The following is a 20,039-nucleotide window of genomic DNA, read 5'->3' on the forward strand; positions in this document are numbered from 1 at the left end:
ATAGAAGATTCTCATTCTAGTAAAATCATCTAGCTACAGGGTTTTTTAAAATGTGTGTGTGTGTGTGTGTGTGTGTGTGTATATATCTGTGTGTATGTCATCCTTTTAGCAGAGTCTGAGCGAAGCCTATGGACCCCTTCTCTGAATCATGCTTTTAAATGCATCCCATAAAATACTTAGGATTACAAAGGAAATCAATCACATTGAAATGCAGTTATCAAAATATTAAAAATGCAAGTCCATAGACTGCAGATTAAAAATCCCTGATCTAATATAATCTATTTCAAGAATTCCTTCTACAGGATAGATGGCAGTATCAAGTAGTTCATCTGAGCCCCAAACCAAGAGGCTACCTCTTCTTGAGGACATTTCATGCTTTTCCAGAGCTCTCTGATACTTCAATGAATCCATAAGCTCATTGGTGTGGCTACATCCTCTACTAGTGCAGGAAATCCTTCAGCTTCTCTAGTCTTGTCTGTCCATAGTTGGTCATCAAAAGCTCATCCAGAAGGTTGGCCACTAGGTCGTTAAAATGAGCCACAGAGACCAATGAAACAGATACAAATATAAAACAGCCCTCTGTCCTCTGCAGGTGCCTTCTGTTTTCACAGTGATGGTGATAGAGTGCTGGAAAAGGGGTTAGAAAGTGCTAAAAATGATCTAGGATCATAGATGCAGAACTGGCAGGTACTTCAGGGCCATCTAGTTCATCCCCACCATCACCCCCCCATTTTACAGATTAGGAAGTGAAGTCACTTGCCCAAGGTCACTCAAGTAGTGAGCTTCACTGGTGAGTTCTGAACCCACATCATTGATCCCAGATCAAGTGCTCTTACCACTGTACCACATTGCCTCCCAAGTTCTTAGACTGTTTGCAAAGAATGATTTCCCCAGACTTAAAAACAATACCTGCATTTGTATAGTTAGTAGTACATTTGTAAGAGAGCTGGCCAGGGTTAAGAGTGACCAGTAGTCATGAAGTAGAACAAAAACTTGCTCCCTTTTAGATTCAATATGTTACCATAGCATGTAGGTATGTCTGCATAGCACGTGATGCATGTATGATCCTATGTATATCTGTGTGCTAGTGCCAATGTCTGAGGGGTGACAGTCCTTCTTGCTTTCTGCTCTCCCTGTCCACCTCCCTTCTTTACAAAAATCAAATGAAACAACAGAAGGAAGACAAACTCTAGGAGGCTGAAATGATTTCTAGAAAAAGAGGGTCCTTCAGTGAATCCATGAAGGCCATTGCCCACCTGGCTCCAATAACACAGGCCCTGGTCATCACCTGCCTTGTTAGGTGATGGGAAAATCAAAGCCTGGCATCACTATGCCTAAGAAACAGGGTCATCGAATCATAGATTTCAAGCACAAAGAGAGCTTAGGGATCATCACTGAGTCAAAACCCCTTATTTTGCAGATGAGGAAAGTGAGGCTCAGAGAAACTTGAACAAGGCCACAAAATGAGACCCAAAATTTGGACCCAAGTTCTCTGACTTCAGTTCTGCTACTCTTTCCAGCTCATCTCTGGCCATGGTATATCCTGTCTCTATCTGAAAAATTACATGCTCACCACTGAAGGGAAATTGTTGCTCATTCATTTCAGCTGTGTCTGACTCTCCATGATCCCATTGGGAGTCTTCTTGGCAAAGATACGTGGAGTGGTTTGCCACTTCCTTCTCCAGTTCATTTTACTGATGAGGAAACTGAGGCAAATAGGGTTAAGTGACTTGCCCAGGGTCACACAGCTAGTAAGTGTCTGAGGCTGGATTTGAACTCAGGAAGATGAGTCTTCCTGACTCCAGGTGGGGCTGTGCTATCTAGCTGCCACTGAAGGTAATACCACTTCAGAATTAAGACAGGGAAAGTATGGTTCAAGAGCCTTAGAATTCTTTTTAGGGGAAATTAATGTATTCGTTTCATTTGATTTTAGAGTTGGAAGAAACCACGGCGAGCATCCTGTCCAGTCCCCTCACTTTGTAGATGAGGAAACTAGAACCCAGAGAATTCGGTGATTTGCTCATGATCCAACAGCTGGTTAATGGCAGAGCCCAGGTTAGTACTCTGCGCTCCTGCCTCCCAGGCCCATGTTCTTTCCACTACATCATTTCACAAGCCATTATTAAATGGCTCCCCATCTCTTGCCCTCAGCCTTCTTTTCCTCTAGCTGCTGACCTACATAGTCAGAAAGTGACATTTATTTTGTTCCTGGCCTAGAGCTGCAGGGAGAACCCTGGCCCAGCTCTCAGGAGTCAGAAGGGGCTCCTGAAATTAATATTGGTAAATCAAGCCCAAACCCTTGCACAAGTGTTATTATTATTGTTCCCCATATATCCTAAAATAATTCCTGTAAATAATTATAAAAATAAATCTCGGTGACAAATTGTTTTATTTTATTATATTTCCAGGAGCACATTTATTCATCATAATCTCTTTGGTGGTAGACAAATTATAGCACTGGGTAGCGAATACAATTTGCAAATAGGCAATATAAGTAGAGAGAAAATTAATATGTGTTCCTCAGTGCTCTAAAAGGAGAGGAAGAACATTAATAGCCATTTTCTTGCAGATATAACTTTGAAAATGTTATTTCTGATCCATCAGCGTGAGGTTCCATATGAGGAAAATGGCTCCGATGTGACAGGAAGTGATTAGATATGAAATGGCATTTCTCAGACACTCCTCCCTGGTGTCTGCCCTTGCCCTGTGCTTACTGGGGTTGCTTTTCTTCCTTACAGGATGACAACCCCCCCCCAGGTTCTCTCCCCAGCCCCCACCCCCAGGGTGGGATGCAGTCCTGGGTTCCAGTCCCTTCTTCACCACTTAAAAGCTGCATGACTTTGGACCTGTTACTGAACCCATGGGGACCTTTGACTCTTCTGCTATAAAAGAAGGAATCCTCTCCAGGGTCCCTTTCAGCTCTTACATTCAATGATGCTATCACCAAAGTTTTCAGCATTCTCTGATTTTAATTGAGGTTGCATATCCTCCTCTTAGGGCAGCTAAGTAGTGTAGTAGGTAGAGTTCTGGCCTCGCAGTCAGGAATGTGCGTCTTTCTGAGTTCAAATCTGGCCTTAGACACTTATTAACTGTGTGGCCCTGGGCAAGTCATTTGACCCTGTTTGCCTCAGTTTCCTCATTTGTAAAATGAACTGGAGAAGGAAATGGCAAACCGCTCCACTATTTCTGTGAAGAAAACCCCAAATGGGGTCGTGAAGAGTCAGACACAACTGAAAAGACTGAACAACAACAATAAACCTCCTCTTGAGTTGACTGGGCTATCTTCTAATCAATCAATCCATCAACTTACAGGCATTTATTAAACACCTACTGTGTTCCAGACTCAAGAGTTCCCTATACCAATGAAATCACAGGTCTAATCCCTAAACTCTAGGGACTGTGCCAGGAGCTGAGGATATAAAGATAAAGGTGAAAACAATCCCTGCTCTCAAGAAGCTTACCAGGAAGACAACAAACATAATTATCATCATCGAAATGGTAATAGTTAACATTTATATAATCAAGTAGATACAAAACAAAAGAATAGACTAGCAACTGGGGAGTGGGTGAGCATCAAGGGAGTCTTCTTGTAGAAAGCAGCACTTGAACCCACATGTACAAAAATATTTAGAGCAGCTCTTTTTTTGTGGTAGCCAAGAATTGGAGATTGAGGCGATGTCCATCAATTGGGAAATGGCCGAACAAAGTTGTGGTATATGAATGTAATGGCATGTTATTGTGCTATAAGAAATGATGAGCAGGCAGATTTCAGAATAACCCGGAAGGACTTATATGAACTAATGCTGAGTGAAGTGAGCAGAACCAGGTGAACATTGTACCCAGTAGCAGCAACGTTGTGCGATGACTGACTCTAATAGACTTGGCTCTTCTCAGCAATGCAAGATTCTAAGACAACTCCAATAGACTCATGATGGAAAATGCTACCCATATCCAGAGAAAGAACTATGGAGTCTGAATGCAGATTGAAGCACACTATTTACTCTCTCTTTTGGGTTTTTCTTCTTTCTTGTGGTTCCTCTCATTTATTCTAATTCTTCTTTACAACATGACTAATGTGGAAATATGTTTAATAAGATTGTATATGTACAGCTTATATTAGATTGCACTCCGGGGGGGGGAGAGTGGTGGAGACAATTTAAAACTCAAAAGCCCATGGAAGTGAATGTTGAAAACTAAAAATAAATAAAGTAATTAATTAAAAAAAAAAAGAAAGTAGCACTTGAATTGAGCCTTGAAGGAAACTAAGGATAAAGGTGTGGAGGAAGGGCTGCCTGGGCCATTGGGGAGGGTAACCAGGGGTGTGAGCCCTTGCTATTTACAGGGTCATAGAGCTGCATCTGGAAAGGACCTCAGAGGCTATGTAGTGCAACCCTCTAATTTTTATAGATGAGGAAGCTGAGGCTCAGGAAAGTTTAGTTATTTGCCCGAGGTCACATAGGTAGTAAGGGTCTGAAGCAGGATCTGTACCTAGGTTCTCTGTTTCCAAAGCTGGCTATCTTCCCACTGTTCCATGTTACTTCCTCTTTGGAAAGTATGCCCCTCTCAAGGGAATGACCTATTGGGATGCAGCTGTGGTTATTATGGGAAAGACAGTGATGAGGTCAGAAGGCCTGGGCCTGAGTCCTGGTTCTGTTATTCACCTCCTATGTGACCTTGGGCAAATCATGGGCCCAGAGTCTGAGACAGTTTCCCAGTCTGTAAAATGAGGTTAATAATCATGGGACTAACCGGGAGGCTCTGATGAAATAATGTATCTAATGCATGTTATAAAACTACAAAGCCCATATAAATGCCAGCTGCCATTTTTATTTTGAACAGTCTGGTATACTTTTTTCATCTTGTCCTCCCAACCTCCACTCCACCACAGACGCATCCTCAGACATTTACTAGCTGTGTGACCCTGGGCAAGTCACTTAACTCTGTTTGCCTCAGTTTCCTCATCTGTAAAATGAGCTGGAGAGGGAAATGGCAAACCACTCCAGTATCTTTGCCAAGAAACCCCCAAATAGAGTTAAGAAGAGCTGGACCCCTCTGAACAACAGTAAACAGGGGAGGCCCTTGGGGAAATGATGGAATTTTACAATGCCTTCTTTTGTATTCTCAGCAGATTAAACTAATGCCAATGTCTTAGTGACAGATAAAATTTTGCGGTGTTACTCCTCTCAGGAATATTCGCATTTTGATAGAACAAAATTCCTGAAGAACAAAAACCAAGTAATTCCTAATGGTTACATTTTGAGCACTGTGAGGCCATAGAATCATAGATTTAGAGCAGGGTAGGTAGGACCTTAGAAACCATTTAGGCTGGGGGTTCTCAACCTGGAATCCACAGACATCATAGTGGAAAGATTTCAGGGGATCCATGAACTGAGATGGAAATAAATTACATCTTTATTTTCACTAACTGATATTTAGCATATTCTTCAATTATTAATTTTGAAAAAAAATCCCAACAAAAACCCAAACAATATCTTGAGAAATGATCCAGAGGCTTCAGCATATTGCTAAAGGGATCCATGACACGAAAAGTTAAGAACCCCTGATCTAGTTCAACCCCTCATTTTACATAGAAAGAAACTTGGGTTCAGTGAATAGATGTTTGTACACATTGTTCCCTCTGACAGAAAGCAAACCCCTTGAGAGTATTTATTTATTTATTTACTTTTATTGACTATGTTTATATTTATTACTTTTATTTAACTATATACCATATTTACTATATCTGTTTATGTGTCCTCAGCACCTGGTAGCTATTAGGTACTTAATAATTGCTGATTGACTGATTGCCCAGAGTCACATCATAAGCAGTAAGTGGTAGAGCACAGAAGCAGTTCCTCCTTCCTCAAATCCAATGCTTTTTGGACCATGATAAGAGAGTTGTTTGGGGGTATAGATTCTTACCTCCTCTCCCTCTAATCATACCAAGAAGGAATCTCAAAACTCACTATATTTAGTGACATACAGAATAGGACCCCTAATATTCCATTCTTTTCAAGGTGGAAAGAAAAACCACCCTTGAAACCAAAGTTACATCAGCTGCAGAACCCCAGATCTCAGCATGGGCTGCTTGCTGGCTTACCATCTGGCTTAACTACTCAAGGAATGGAAAGAAATGAAGCGAGGCTTAGTAGAAATTGATCAGAAATAGGAAATCCATCCTGACCATCTCCTTTTGAACTGACCCCATCCTTCTTTGGACTCCTTTGGCTGGGGACCAGGAGAGTGAGAGAGTTTGTTCCTGTTTTTAGAGCTCTGGACAACCCCACAATCAATCCCTTAGACAGGAAATAAACAGGATCTTCCTTTCTCCCCACTGGAATGTGGTGGAGGAAGGACTCTGGGCAAAGAGACTTTTTTCAATGAAATACTAATACTGACCATCACAATAATAACAAAAACAACATGCCCCTGACCCCCCACTGTCATAAAGCCTTTATTAAGAGTCTAACTGTACACATTGTGCTATGGGCTGTCTGAAGGAGACTATTAGAGACTGCTCCTGCACTCTAGATTTCAAGAGAAGTAAATGCAGAGGTTCCTACAGAGGATCATTAGCTAGCAGAAGAGAAACAAGAAGGGAGAGTAAAGTTTTTATTTGCCATATGGGACTGGGTGAGGACACAATGATATTCAAACTCACTTTCCGCTACCCCTGTCATGAGGACAGAGGAAGGGCCTGGACAGACGAAATACAAAGATGCGTGATGAGTCCCTTTCCATTGATTCTCTTAGATTGAATGAGCCCCATTCAAGATGTAAATCAACATCACTATTGCTACTGGGAGGGCAGCTGGGTGGTGCAGTGGATAGAGGCATGGAGTCAGGAAGACTCATCTTACTAAGTTCAAATCTGGCCTCAGATACTTACTAGCTGTGTGACCCAGGGCAAGTCACTTAACCCTGTTTGTCTCAGTTCTTCATCTGTAAAATGAGCTGGAGAAGGAAATGGTAAACCTATCTTTGCCAAGAATAAACAACAATTGCTACTGTGAAGGGTTTGCCTATTTATTGTCCTATAACTCCAATGAAAAACCCAGAAATTACTTTGCATACATTTTGTTTCTAATTTCTATGTTTGTCATTTCTCATAAAATAGAATGTAAGCTCTTTGAGGTCACAGATCTTTCTTTCTTCCTTTCTTTCTTTCTTTCTTTCTTTCTTTTCTTTCTTTCTTTCTTTCTTTCTTTCTTTCTTTCTTTCTTTCTTTCTCTTCCTTCTTCCTTCCTTCCTTCCTTCCTTCCTTCCTTCCTTCCTTCCTTCCTTCCTTCCTTCCTTCCTTCCTTCCTTCCTTCCTTCCTTCCTTCCTTCCTTCCTTCCTTCCTTCCTTCTCCTCCTCCTCCTCCTCCTCCTCCTTCTCCTCCTTTTCTCTCTCTTTCTTTCTCTTTTTGGCTTTGTACCCCTGCAGCCCCCTGCACCTAGCACAGTGCTTAGCACATTGTAGAGATTTAATAAAGGTTTTTTAATTGAATTTAATAGATTTAAATAGGAAAACCATCAAGTCGTGTCCTGAGTGTCTCCATCAGTTACCAGAACAAGCATTTTTCAGTTATAAATACCTCTTGCATGTACTCATAGCCTGGTTTCTTTCAGATTAGGTCTTCCTCCCCATCTCTCCCAGCCCTAGAGTTGAACGGTTATCTGGGGATCATTTATTTACTCAACCCTTTGGAAAAGATTCATAGCATTATTTCTTGTTGATTTTCCTTTCTGTTCACATCACACTTCTTTTTTATTTTCAGAGCTGCCAACTTTTTTTAGAGGCAACATAGAGTAATGGCTAGAGAACTAGCTTCAGACTCAGCAAGACCAGGGTTCGAGCCTTGCCTCTGATGCTACTGGTTTGTAACCCACAATGGGTCACTTAGCTTTTCAGTGACCTGAGCCACTCTTGTTTAGGGACACTGTCCTCCCCCACAAAGAATTTCTGACAGTCAGGGAGTCACAAGCCTTGACCTACCACAACAAAAGATAGTTGATGAAGTAACACCTGGCAGGGAAGAAATTGAAGGAACAGCTGCCTTGGAAAAATCTACCCTTTTTGGTCACTGTACAATATAACACGCTGTAATGTTGACCATCACCATCAATACTGATTTTCCCACTTTAACCAAGCTATCCCATTTCCCACAAGAATAGAGTCCAAATGCATTTTGGGCCTAGCATTTAGGGTCCTCCTCAGTTTGGTACCAACTTAAGATCATAGATTTATATTCTAGAAAGGACCATAGAAGTTATCTGCTATTTTACAGAAGAATAAGCTAAGGCCTGAGAGGTTAAGTACCCAATGCAGAATAGTCAGCAAATAGCAGAGTCAAGATTCAAACCCAGGTTCTCTGACTCCAAAATCCAGTGCTCTTTGTATTCTTCCCCCCCCCCTTTCAGGCAATTGGGGTTAAGTAACTTGCCCAGGGTCACACAGCTAGTTAAGTGTCAAGTGTCTGGTGTGAGGCCGGATTTGAACTCAGGTCCTCCTGACTCCAGGGCCAGTGCACTATCCACTGTGACACCTAGCTGCCCCCACTCTTTGCATTCTATCATGTTGTTTACTGCAGTGCTAAGCTACCTTTTCAACCTAATGCTACATGACAACAATACCTCAGACTCCCATCAGATACCTTATCAAAGTCTTCCAATCTCCCACCTCCATGCCTTTGGCCATGTTGTTCTCCATATCTAGAAGGTGCTCACTCCCTTCTCAACTCCTACCTCTTAGAAGCCCCTAGCTTCCTTCACAGTTCAATTCAAATACTACCTCCTAAACGAACCTTTTCCTAATCCCCCCCACAATTCCATTCTTCTCTCCATTAGTTTGTATAAAGTTTGCATATATATATGCATATATATATATGTATATATATATATATATACACACATACATATATGAGTATATTTTATTTACCCTCATATAATGTAAACTCCTTGGGGACATGGACTGCTTTATTTATTTATTATCCCCAGGACTTAATAAATGCTTATTGATTCCTTTCCTCTTTCTCTTTTCTAGAAATTTCCATGCCCATGCCTATAGTAGTAAGGGAAAGCTTCTCATGGCATCTCTGAGTCATCTGAGATAGGGAAATAGTAAAGATATGCCCTAGCAGGAACCCACCTCCTTTCTCTAAAATCCATCAGCCTTTACCTGACTGAGCTGCTTTTGGTATGGAGGTGAGAAAAGACTTAGGTGTCCCATTTCTCAACTAAGAGGAGTGAAGGAAGCTTGGTAGAACCTGGATGTGCCAAGTCCAAGGGTAGCCTCTCACAGGACTGTCACTACTACCACCACCCCTTTCCAAATCCTACTGTGACCTGAAGACCTGGCTGCTCTCCTTTTCAAGATAGAATTGTTAGTCTCTATCAAAGTCATGGATAGAGCTGAAAGGGACCTCAGAAGTCCACTAGGGCAACCTCCTCATTTTACAAATGGGGAAACAAGCCCAGGGGGACTAAATGGCCTGCCGAAGACCCTGAGACATTAAGTATTAGAGATGGGATTTGAACCTAGGTCCTTGGACCTCAAAACCAAGGCCTGTTCTTTTGTATCCTTTGCCACTCCTCTCTCTGTTTGCCCACCATCCTGAATGTCTCCTCTTAGGTTCTGGGAAGTCCCCCTGTGTTAGTTCATGTGTGCCATAATAAAGACAAATTGGTTGGAGCATTACTGTTCCATTTGACTCTTTTGAGTAAACTTCCCTAAGTCCTAAAATTACTGTTACAGACTGAGACAACTGTCCAATAGGTTTTTATACACCTGTGTGTGAGCATCCAGAGGAGACCAACTAGGCTTGTGAAAGGTCTCCAGCTCATGCCAAATACAGATCCCAGGAAGGAACTGGGAATGTTTGGTCTGGAGAAGGGAATACTTTGGGTCTCATCATAACTGTCTTAGAGTATCTGGGAAAGGGATGGCATTTACTCTATTTGGACCCGAGGTAGAAGTAACTGCAAAGTAAATTTAGGTTTGATGGAAGAAAAACTTCCTTACAATTAGAACCAAGCTAAAGTGGAACCTCGCCTTGGGAGGTAGTAGGTCTCTCTTCATTGGGGACAGTCAATTTTCTTCTACTCTTTTCAACCCAGGCCAGATGACAACTTATCAGGTACGTTGGGGTTAGTGGGGAGGAAGAGGTTGTGAAACAGTATCCAAGAAATATGTGATTGGAAGAGGGGATGGGCTGGTCATGCAGCAAAAAGGAAGAGAAGTGGGCTTCTTAAGTTTTGTACTAGTACTCACAAAATGTTTTTCTTTTTTTTTTTAAAAAGGGAGGCAGCCATGGTTGAGCTTCCTCTAGAGCAATGACTAGTCAGAGGACCAAAGTTCAAATCCTGCCTCTTATTACCTATGCGATCTTGGGCAGATCGCTTAATTTGTCTGGGCCTCAGTTTTCTCATCTGTAAAATGTGGGAGTTGGACTGAATGCCCTCCAAAGCCCCTTTGGGATCTAAGTCTTTGAACTTAGGAGAAGGCCTCTACCATATTGGGTAGACCCTCTTTGGAGGATTTAAGGGAGAACACAGGCAAGAGTCCCATAGGGAATTTCAGAGTTGGTATTAGACAGGACCTCAGAGGTTGTCTACCACAACCCACTCCTGAAAACATCAGGCAAACAAGTACAAATGAAGAGAATTCAAACAGAGTTCAAAAGTACAGAAGGGAAGACAAATAAAGGAACATCAGAGTGGGGCAGAGGCTAATTTGGGAAGATTTTTGGGAGGAGAGTTTTAAGTTGGGCAATTGGGAAAAATCCTTCATTAATGTACTCTTTTCTGCCAAGGAGAAACATTGAAGTGGAGCTCTACTGCCCAGAATGTGACCGGGGAAGAATTAGACTGCGCTAGGGGTATATATATGTCCAGAAGGATCTCAAGGAAAACTCCGCTGGAGCACAGGGGGTAGACAGAGCCCCTGTTTGGGGACTGTGCAAGAAAACTACAAATGAAAATGATTCCTTCTTTTTCTTCCATTTATCCCCTCCTCTCCTAAAGGTGATTCTTTAGGGCAGGTCACTCTCCTAAGGTCAAGCTGGGCTGAGTTTGGCCACAAGGGATCAAAACACTGGGCAGGGTGCCCAGAGACTTAGGTCACTGCAGTTTCTTTTCTCTGGGGAAAGGACAAGCTCTACTTGACCAGCTCACACCCCTGGGATAGCCCTAGCTTTGGTAGGGACCTCAGAGGATATCTAGCCCAGCTCCCCCATTTTACAGATGAGAAAATTGAGGCCCCTGGAGGGTAAGCATTTTGCCAAGGTCATACTCAGAAATGGGTTTTGAACTCCTTTATAAAGATGACCTCTAAGTAAGAAAATGAAACTGATGACAGGAAAGAAAGTGAAAGGGATAGCAGAGCTTCTCTGTTCTCCAGCAGACTGTGTGGGTTCTCCTCTCCCTGACTTTGCTGACATAAGCAAAGATTTCATTTAGGAAGGGTGTGAGTGAGACACAGTCAGAAGAAGAAAGGCTCATCTTGGGGAGGGCACTGGAAGGACAGTAGAAGGGGGCTACTGCCCATTTCAGTGCCATTGGTGAACACTAATACAGTGCATGGGTAGTATGTCAGCCCTGCCTGCAGGGAGGGTGGTAGATAGGGCATAGGAAAGAATACAAGCCTTGACAACCAGATCTGGTGTGGAGTCCAACTTTCTCCAGTTGGTGACCACGGGCAAGTCAGCTGAGTGATTTGCGCTTCAGCTTCCTCTTCTATAAAAAGAAGGTTGGACTAACTGACCTCTAAGGCTCTTTCCATCCCTGACCCTCCCGGGTTCCAGATGAAGGGCCCTCTGGAAGCCCTCCCTCAGCTTCCCACCCCCACCCCCACTCCCCGGGTTCTTGGAGCTCTATTTACACTTCTCAGAAGTCTGGGCTTGCTGTTGGGTTAGGTCCTTCCCCTGCTCCTAAGCTCCCTCCCGCCTGTGAAGTCAGCCCTGAGAGAGCCCTGGATGAAAGGCGACATGCAGAGGGCAAAGATCAAGATTGCGGTTCTACTGATCTCACTTCCTCCTTTTCCGGGAGAGAAAGCAAACAAAAGTTTTGGGAGCATCCCCTTGTCAAACAATGGAAAGAAAGAGATGAGAGGCTGGCAGAGAAAGGAAGGAGGAGGAGGAGGAATAGAAAGAAGGGTGGGGGAAACAGGCTGGGGGAAGTTTTCCTTTGATCTCCCTTATCTCTAGAGGGCTTGTTTTTTTGCTCAGCTGAATCTCCTGGCTTGGGTTTCCTCCAACCCTATATCACCCCCGACCCCTCCCCCCCCCAAGTGACTAGAAAAAAACCAATAATCCAGTATTCCTGTGTCTCTTCCTCCTTCAGTCTGCTGCTTCAGGTAGAAGGGCAGGGAGGGCTCGCAAGCCAGAGGGGAAAAAATGCTAATGCTAATAATAATAATGATGATGATGATGATGATAACAATAACAGGCAAAAGACCAGTATCTTTGGGGCAGCCATCATGCCAATGAAATGCCTAATCATTATCATTGTTAACAATCATCAGCATCCCCACCTTGAGGGGCCTAAATGCTGCTTAGCCTCTGAGAACAATCATAAGCCTCCTATGAACGCTGCTAATTTAGAAATAAGAAGCAACAGGCTGAGTGAGCTGTGTTCCATTGTGTGGAGGTGAACTTCTAAGCCCACTGGCACATCAAACTGGCCTCAGTTTTCCCTCTTTTATAATATTGTACCTAAACCCATTTGACTGTCGGGGTAGAATGTGAAAGAGAAAAAAATGAAGTAATAACAAAAATAAAGAAGTAGGTAGAAGTCAGGTTTTTTTGCAGATGCTGTGGTGGGGGGGTAGGAGAGAAGGGAACAAAATAAGCTCACAGAGAACACTTGGGTGGGATGTTGGTGGAATCTACATTTGGGGGCCCATCCATTCCTTGCAACAAATACTTATTTATTAAGCACCTACTATGTGCAAGGCACTGTGCTTAGAGTGAAGGAACTCTAGAACTCTAAGCTCCTGGATTCTCTAGCTGGTAGCCTGGCTTCCCTGGCTTATACCCTCTCTGGGGGCCATTCTTGGAGTATGTCTGGGGTTTATCAACCCCAATAGTTATAACATTTCTACAGGGCCTAGAAGTTTTCCAAAGTCTTTTCCTCACAACAGACTGGTGAAATAGAAAGTGTAAGAACTATACCCTTAACCTCTCTGGACCTCAGTTTCCTCATCTGTAAAGGGAGAGTGCTGGCACTAGATGGCCTCTGAGGCCCCTTCCAATTCTAGGCCCATGCCTCTTCAATCTTCTAGAGGACTGGCCCACGGTCAACCAAGTACTCAAAGTTTTTTGAGTACAGACATTTTAATAGAGAGAGGAATTGAACTGAATGAAAAGGAAGTCTCACTACTAAGGGAAAATCTTTCCCAATTCTCAGATAAGGGGATTAGAATAAAGAATGGGTATCAAAACTGTGAAGAAGTGGGTTCAAATCCTGCCTCCCACTAACTGTGTGGTCCTGGGCAAGTCACCATCTTCCAGTTGCCCTAGGCAACTCTCAAGATTTTTTTTCAAGACTGGGTCTGTCCGTCTTGGATCACTAATCCCACTACTAACCTGCTCCATTTTTGATGTGGACTGGTTTGCCCTTTTTTAGGCAACCTGGTGCCCCTCCCCCATTTTGGGGGGCTCATCATATTGATGCTGAACTCAGTGAAGACACCTAATAGGCATAACTCACCACTGCTCAGAATTCCCAAACTCAAGAGATCTGCTGATCTGAGCCTCTCAGGTAGCTGGGATTACAAATGTGGCTCTCCATGCCTGACTCCAATTCTCCTAAGATTAATAAATTGCAGGGAAGATTTGGCCTGAATTGGTGAAAGGGGTTCCCAGATTTCTCTGTACCAATGAAATCACAGGTTAGTCCCTATTCTTTTCCTCTGGCAAATTAAGTTAAAATTTGGCTTCTTGATTTTTGTCTCTTGAATGAGAGTGAAAGAGGGTGTCTGGGAGGGCAGGGAGAAGACACAACCATCTCCTCCAATACAGATTCCAATATCCACTGGGATCTGGTAGGCAAGGGTCTAGGATTCCTCCCTGCCTAGCCACTTATCAACCTGAGCTCCTTTTCCCCCAAAGGCGGGTTCTTGTCGGAGTGGAGGTATGGGGTGAGACCCTGCTGATGTTGTTAGGGACTGTTATACCACAGGGTTGTGTAACACAGGAAAGGCCCCTCCTACAGTGGCTGAGGCCAGTGAGGCTGGGAACCTCAGAACCATTATCACATGCTGCTGGACCATGTCAGTGTCATGACAAAGCTCGAGGGGCTGATGTCAGGGAGGGAGACAAAGAATAAAAAAGTTATGCCTTCTCTTGGCATGATCATGATCTTACTCTGGCTCTTTGGTCTAGAATATTCTCTACTTCCCTCAAAACAGTTCTTCAATTAGAGTTGTCTTCACAAATACCTTGGAAATCCAAGCTATCAATAGCTATGTGTAAAATGAATCAAATCCTTAAATTAGAAAAAAAAATTCTGAGCTACAGTCTCATCCCCATAAGACTGGCAACGTTTACATAGAAGGAAAATGACAAATATCAGTGGGACTGAGGGAAAACAGACAGATGAATATGCTTTTGTGGAGCTAACATTTCTACCTCATTGTGCCTTGGATTTGGGAGCGTATCTTTTCTAGGCAGATAATAACAATAACTAACTTGTATATAGTTTAAATCACATCACATATATTATTTCATTTGATCCTTATAGTAATGTGGCCAGGCCACTGGTTTCAAAGCCAACAAGAATTACTGAGGCCAATAATAATATTATTATTATTGATAGTTTACAGGCAAGGACATTGTGGCTCATAGAGGTTGGGAGACCTGTACAATGCCTTGCAACTAGTAAGAATCAGAGGCAGAATGTGAACTCAGATCTCTCCAGACTCATGGTCTCTGAGGTCGTTTCCACTTCCAATACCAGTAACACTTTATCTATAACTCCGTGACACTTACTCCTATTGCCGGGCCCTGAGTTTGAATCCCGTCTCTGTCAGTTACTACAAGTGTGCCTCGGTCAAGTCACTTCATCTCTATGGGCTTTAGTTTCCCCGTCTGTAAAATGATGACTATTGGATTATGTGACTACCAAGGTCTTTTCCAGTTCTAAATTTATGACACCACGGTGAGGAAAATGGGTAGGGAAGCTCTCTCTCTCTGTCTCTCTCTCTCTGTCTCTCTCTCTGTCTCTCTGTCTCTCTCTCTCTCTCTCTTCTCTCTCTCTCTCTCTCTCTCTCTCTCTCTCTCTCTCTCTCTCTCTCCCTCCCCCTCCTCCTCCCTCCCTCCTTCTCTCTCTCTCTCTCTCTCTCTCTCTCTCTCTCTCTCTCTCTGTGAAGAATATTGGCCTGGGAGTCAGGAGCCTGGGTTCTAGTCAGAGTCTGCCACTGTGCAGCCTTGACGAATTGACCTGCAGTTGCCACTTCTTTCCTCTTGAAATTACTTAGCATTACTTTGTTTATAGGTACCAATGTACTGGTATTTGCTTCTTTCCCTCACTCCCTACTACCTTAGAATGCAAGCTTCCTGAGGGCAGGAGCTCTTTCATTTTTGTCTTATATCGCAGCGCATGGTATAGTGTCAGGCATGGAGAAGGTGCTCAAGCAATGCTTGTTGTATAGCATTTGAGCCTTAGCGACTAGCAAAGTGCCAGGTACACACAGTAGGAGCTTAATCACAGCTTATTGCATTGACTCGCTTGGGGTTCTTCCAGCCACCGCCTTCCTGGGTGCGATGCCGTGACTTCGGGCCGCCCGGTCCAGTCGCCTGGTGCCCCTATTCCCTGCCCCACCTGAGGGAGGGCGTGGCGTGGGCTACTCGTGCCGTCTTGGAGGGCTGGAGCTGGGGCGCTAGCGCTTCCGCTGCTCGGCTGTGGTCTGCTCGGAGCCTCGGTCCCGCCTCGGAGCGCAGCGAGCTGTAGCCCCCGCCTTCCGCCCCTATCAGCTGACCGTGTCGTGCGGAAGGAACCACGGCCAGTGGCTCAGGAGCTGAGCCAAGCCTAGCCGAGCCCTACCCGCTCTGCCCTCCGCGCTCCTGCCCAGCGCGCCCTGCGCCCGTCCCGGCCTATCCCGTTCCCATCCAGCCCAGCCCAGCCCAGGTCCTCCCCTGGCTCCACGCCCACTATGGCAGGGCTCGTGGTCAGTGGAACCCAAGTAAGTCCTTAGTCTGAGAAATGGAGGGAGAGAGAATGCTCTGCTGCCCCCTACTCCCTAACCCACCTTGGGAAAAGGGCCAGAGGGAGGAGGGCCCTAGGACACAGAGACCCATGGGATAGAGGTGAGAGGACTGAAGCAGACCCTCTCCTCAATTTCAGTATCTCACCTTGCCCTCCAAGGTGCCCTTCCCTGCTCCCTCCCAGCCCAGTCGTGTTAAACTGCCAGATCTGGACTGGCCTTAGGCAATCTAGGAGGAAAAACAAAACAAAACCCAGCACAGAATACCCTGGCGCGTGGGTTGATTTGGGAGTGGGTGCCTCTAGCTTTTGCTAGCAGGTGCAAGGCCTGCCGGGGCTTTGGGGGCATAGAATGCTAAAGGGAGCTGCACGCATTTTTCCTGACCTCTTCGGAGCCCAGCTTTATCATAACCAAGCCTACTACCAGTGCCAATGAGTAACTACTGTATGGAATGAGACATTCTGTTCTGATATTCGCACACAAAATAATAGATAATTTCCCCCCTCCCTTCTCTTGGCAGGAGGGTGGTGGGATGGGGAAGCGGCAGTTAATTGTTTTGTTTGCCAGGACACCTACTTTCTTGAGCAGGTTTCCATGGAGAGTGAATTAGCACCGTTTTCATACCATGGGTGGGTGAGACATACACATGCATTCAGGCACATGGGGAATTTTCAGGGAGGTGCCTAGTTATTGCTGGAGGGATGGTTTCTTAGCCATAGGGTATATGTATGTGTTGGGTGCTGCTCAGCTGCCGCATAACCAGGTATCAGTAGCCCTATTTCAGCCTTTTAGAGTTAGATTCACTCTCCTATCTCCACACACAGAACAGAGTGTACTAAGCTGGTTTTTCCTAGATTGCCTAAGGCCAGGCTGGATCAGACAGTTTAACATGACTGGGCTGGGAAGGATCTTTCTCCCTTCTAAATAAATGCTGGTAGTGTTTTATAGCCCAGTTAGGTAATCAGTCAGTTAATCAATATTTATTGAGGACCTGCTGGGAGCTGTCTTCACCTTTTTGCTGTATTCCTTTAAGGGTCCTAGTCTCTTTGACATCCCCCCCCCCCCAGTCACAACTGGGTAGTAGCAAAGTGACTATTCTTTAAACTGCTCAGAGCTTAGGTTTCAGTTTTGGAAACCACAGCAAAGAGAAGAGACCCAGAAAGAAGGGTGGTTATGTGCTAGCCCAGGTGTTTAGGGGTAGAGGCAAGGGAATGGCTAAAATAATTCCTGCTGCTTCTAAGAGGGTCACTTATGCCTGAGGCAGCTGTGTATTGAGTTTCAGAGTATCCCCTTTTTTGGGAGCTGGAGCATTTTTGATTCCCAAATCCAGTGCTAGGGGAGTGGAGTCTCTCCATGCTCCAGCTAGGAAGAGTCAGCTATCTCTCTGTGACATGTGGCTTCTTTTTTTTTCATGAGGGTGACTTGTAATCATGAAAAATGTGCTTGAGGGGGGAACATGGTATAGTGGGAAGACCACAGCATTTGCAGCCAGAAGGCCTGATTTCAGGTCCTTTCCACTGACAGGGTGGTAGTGTGGGAGTAAGAGGATCCGGGTTCAAATTCTGACTGCTGAGCTCTGGCTAGTCATTTAATCTTCTGAGGCCTCATTTTCCAGCAGGCAGCCTCTGAGGTCCCTTCTAGCTGGAGAGCTATGATCCTGTGATTAGCTGTGTGAGCTTGGCCAAGTCATATGAATTATCTTACCCTCATCTGTAAATCTTTCTTTGCTTTAAAAATGAAGGTAATACAACTTGATTTGGCTCTTTCACAGGGTTATCAAGAGGTTCAAACAGATAATACATGTGGATGTGAAAGTGCTTTTTAAAGTGGCAGTTATTCTGCATAGGACTGAAGGCTTTCCTGTGCCTGTCTTCCTCCTATATTGTGTTCCTTTGGGTTGTTTTGCTAGTCATTTTTTGTTCCTTTTTTTTTTTTGTGGGAGGGAAGCTTGAGGCAGTGCACCTAAGGCATTATTGACTAGACTGTTTGAGCGCCTTCAATCTGCTAGGTTGGAGAGGAGCTAGAAACCTTTTGCTTAGGAAAATGTCTTCCATGTGTGCCTGCTCCACCTCTACCCCTCCAAAGTAGTACGTGCATCAGGAATGCTGGGTCTTATGGCTACTATATCAAAAAGAATTTTTTTAAAACGTTTTTATTTAAAGTTTTGAGTTCCAAATTCTCTCTCTCTCTCTCTTCCTAACCTTTTCCCTGAGACAGTAAGCAATCAGATATAGGTTATACATGTGAAGTTACGTAAAACATATTAGTCATTTTGTACAAGAAGATTCGAATAAGAGAAAAAAAATGAAAGAAAGGAAGTGAAAAATAGCCTGGTTCAGTCTGTATTCAATCAGTATCAGTTCTTTCTCTGGAGGTGGTTAGTATACTTAATCATTAGTCCTTTGAGATTGTCTTGAGTCATTGTATTGCTGAGAATAGCTAAGTCATTCACAGTTCTTCATGGAACAATATTGTTGTTACTGTGTATAACATTCTCCAGGTTCTGTTCACTTCACTTTGCATCAGTTCATGTAAATCTTTCCAGGTTTTTCTGAAATCGTCCTGCTTGTCATTTCTTATAGCACAATAATATTTCATTACAATCATATACCACAGCTTGTTTAGCCATTCCCCAATTGATGGACATTCCTTTGATACTGAATTCTTAGCCACCACAAAAAGAGCTGCTAAAAATATATTTGTACAAATAGGTCCTTTTCCATTTTAGGGGATGTCTTTGGGTTATAGACCTAGCAGTGGTATTGCTAGATCAAAGGGTATGCACAGTTTTATAGCCCTTTGGGCATAGTTCCAAATTGCTTTCCAGAATGATTGGATCAGTTCACAACTCCACCAACAGTGCATTAGTATGCCAGTTTTCCCACATCCCCTCCAATATTCAACATTTTCCTTTTTTTGTCATATTAGCAACTCTGATAGGTATGAGGTGGTACGTTAGAATTGTTTTAATTTACATTTAATTTACATAGTGATTTAGAATATTTTTTTTTATATGACTATAGATAAGTTTGACTTCTTTGTCTGAAAACTGCCTGTTTATATCCTGTGACCATGGGCTACTGTATTATGATGTCTGTAACACAGTGTTACCATTCCTAATTACAGCCATTCTGTAGCACCCTGCCTCTATGGGACATCTTTTTTCCAACCTACTTTCAGCTAGTGGCGAACATTTTGAGCAAGCCAAGCTTCATAAATGAATTCCCTTTCCTGGCCCACTCGTTGTTCCCAGAAATACTTTTGCCAGGAATAATGAAATTGATCAAGCAACCCCCAAAGTGAAGGAACCCTAGCTTGATGCCTCAGAAAATTTCTTGCTGCTACTCAAGAGAACAAGGGTGGAAAACTTAGAAGCAAAAGACCTGGATTCGAGCATTGGCCCTGCTGTGTCACTGGGTACCAGTCATTTATCTCTCTGAGGCCATTTTCTAATCTATAAAGGGCAGGGGGGATAATACTATTCTACTTAATCCTGCAGGGTTGCTGGGCTTTATATAAATGTAAGCCATTGTTATTGTTGTTGTTATTATTATTATTACAAATGATGATATAGCCATACCTGATATAAATTGTTATTTTACAATAACTTTGTTACCATCCCATTGTGATGTTATAAGGATTGTGGGTTTAGAGATCCTGGAGCCCAAACTTTTCATTTCACAGTTGAGGAACCTGAGGCAGCATGGGTATTATGATACTGCTTGTAAGTGTCTGGGGTTGGGTTTGAATCCAGGTCCTCTTGACAATACTTCCCTCCAGCTTCATCCCTCACCCTTGCCATACACATCAGTTGGTGGAACACCCAGATGTAACTCTCTGTGGAATAAATTCACCT

General features: G+C 43.7%; 1 protein-coding gene across 1 annotated transcript in view; it reads left to right on the plus strand.

Moving 5' to 3' along the window:
* Positions 1 to 15,929: 15,929 nt before the first annotated feature.
* Positions 15,930 to 20,039, plus strand: part of LRMDA (leucine rich melanocyte differentiation associated) — a 1,318,218-nt gene continuing 1,314,108 nt past the window's right edge. Inside the window, exon 1 of the mRNA XM_021006197.2 lies at positions 15,930 to 16,162. Within this exon, the coding sequence (XP_020861856.1) occupies positions 16,133 to 16,162 (30 nt within the window). The 5' untranslated portion in view covers positions 15,930 to 16,132. The remainder of the gene's footprint in view (positions 16,163 to 20,039) is intronic.

Source organism: Phascolarctos cinereus, unplaced genomic scaffold, assembly GCF_003287225.1.
Source record: "Phascolarctos cinereus isolate Bilbo 61053 unplaced genomic scaffold, phaCin_HiC Scaffold_3;HRSCAF=262, whole genome shotgun sequence".
Taxonomy (NCBI): Eukaryota; Metazoa; Chordata; class Mammalia; order Diprotodontia; family Phascolarctidae; genus Phascolarctos; species Phascolarctos cinereus.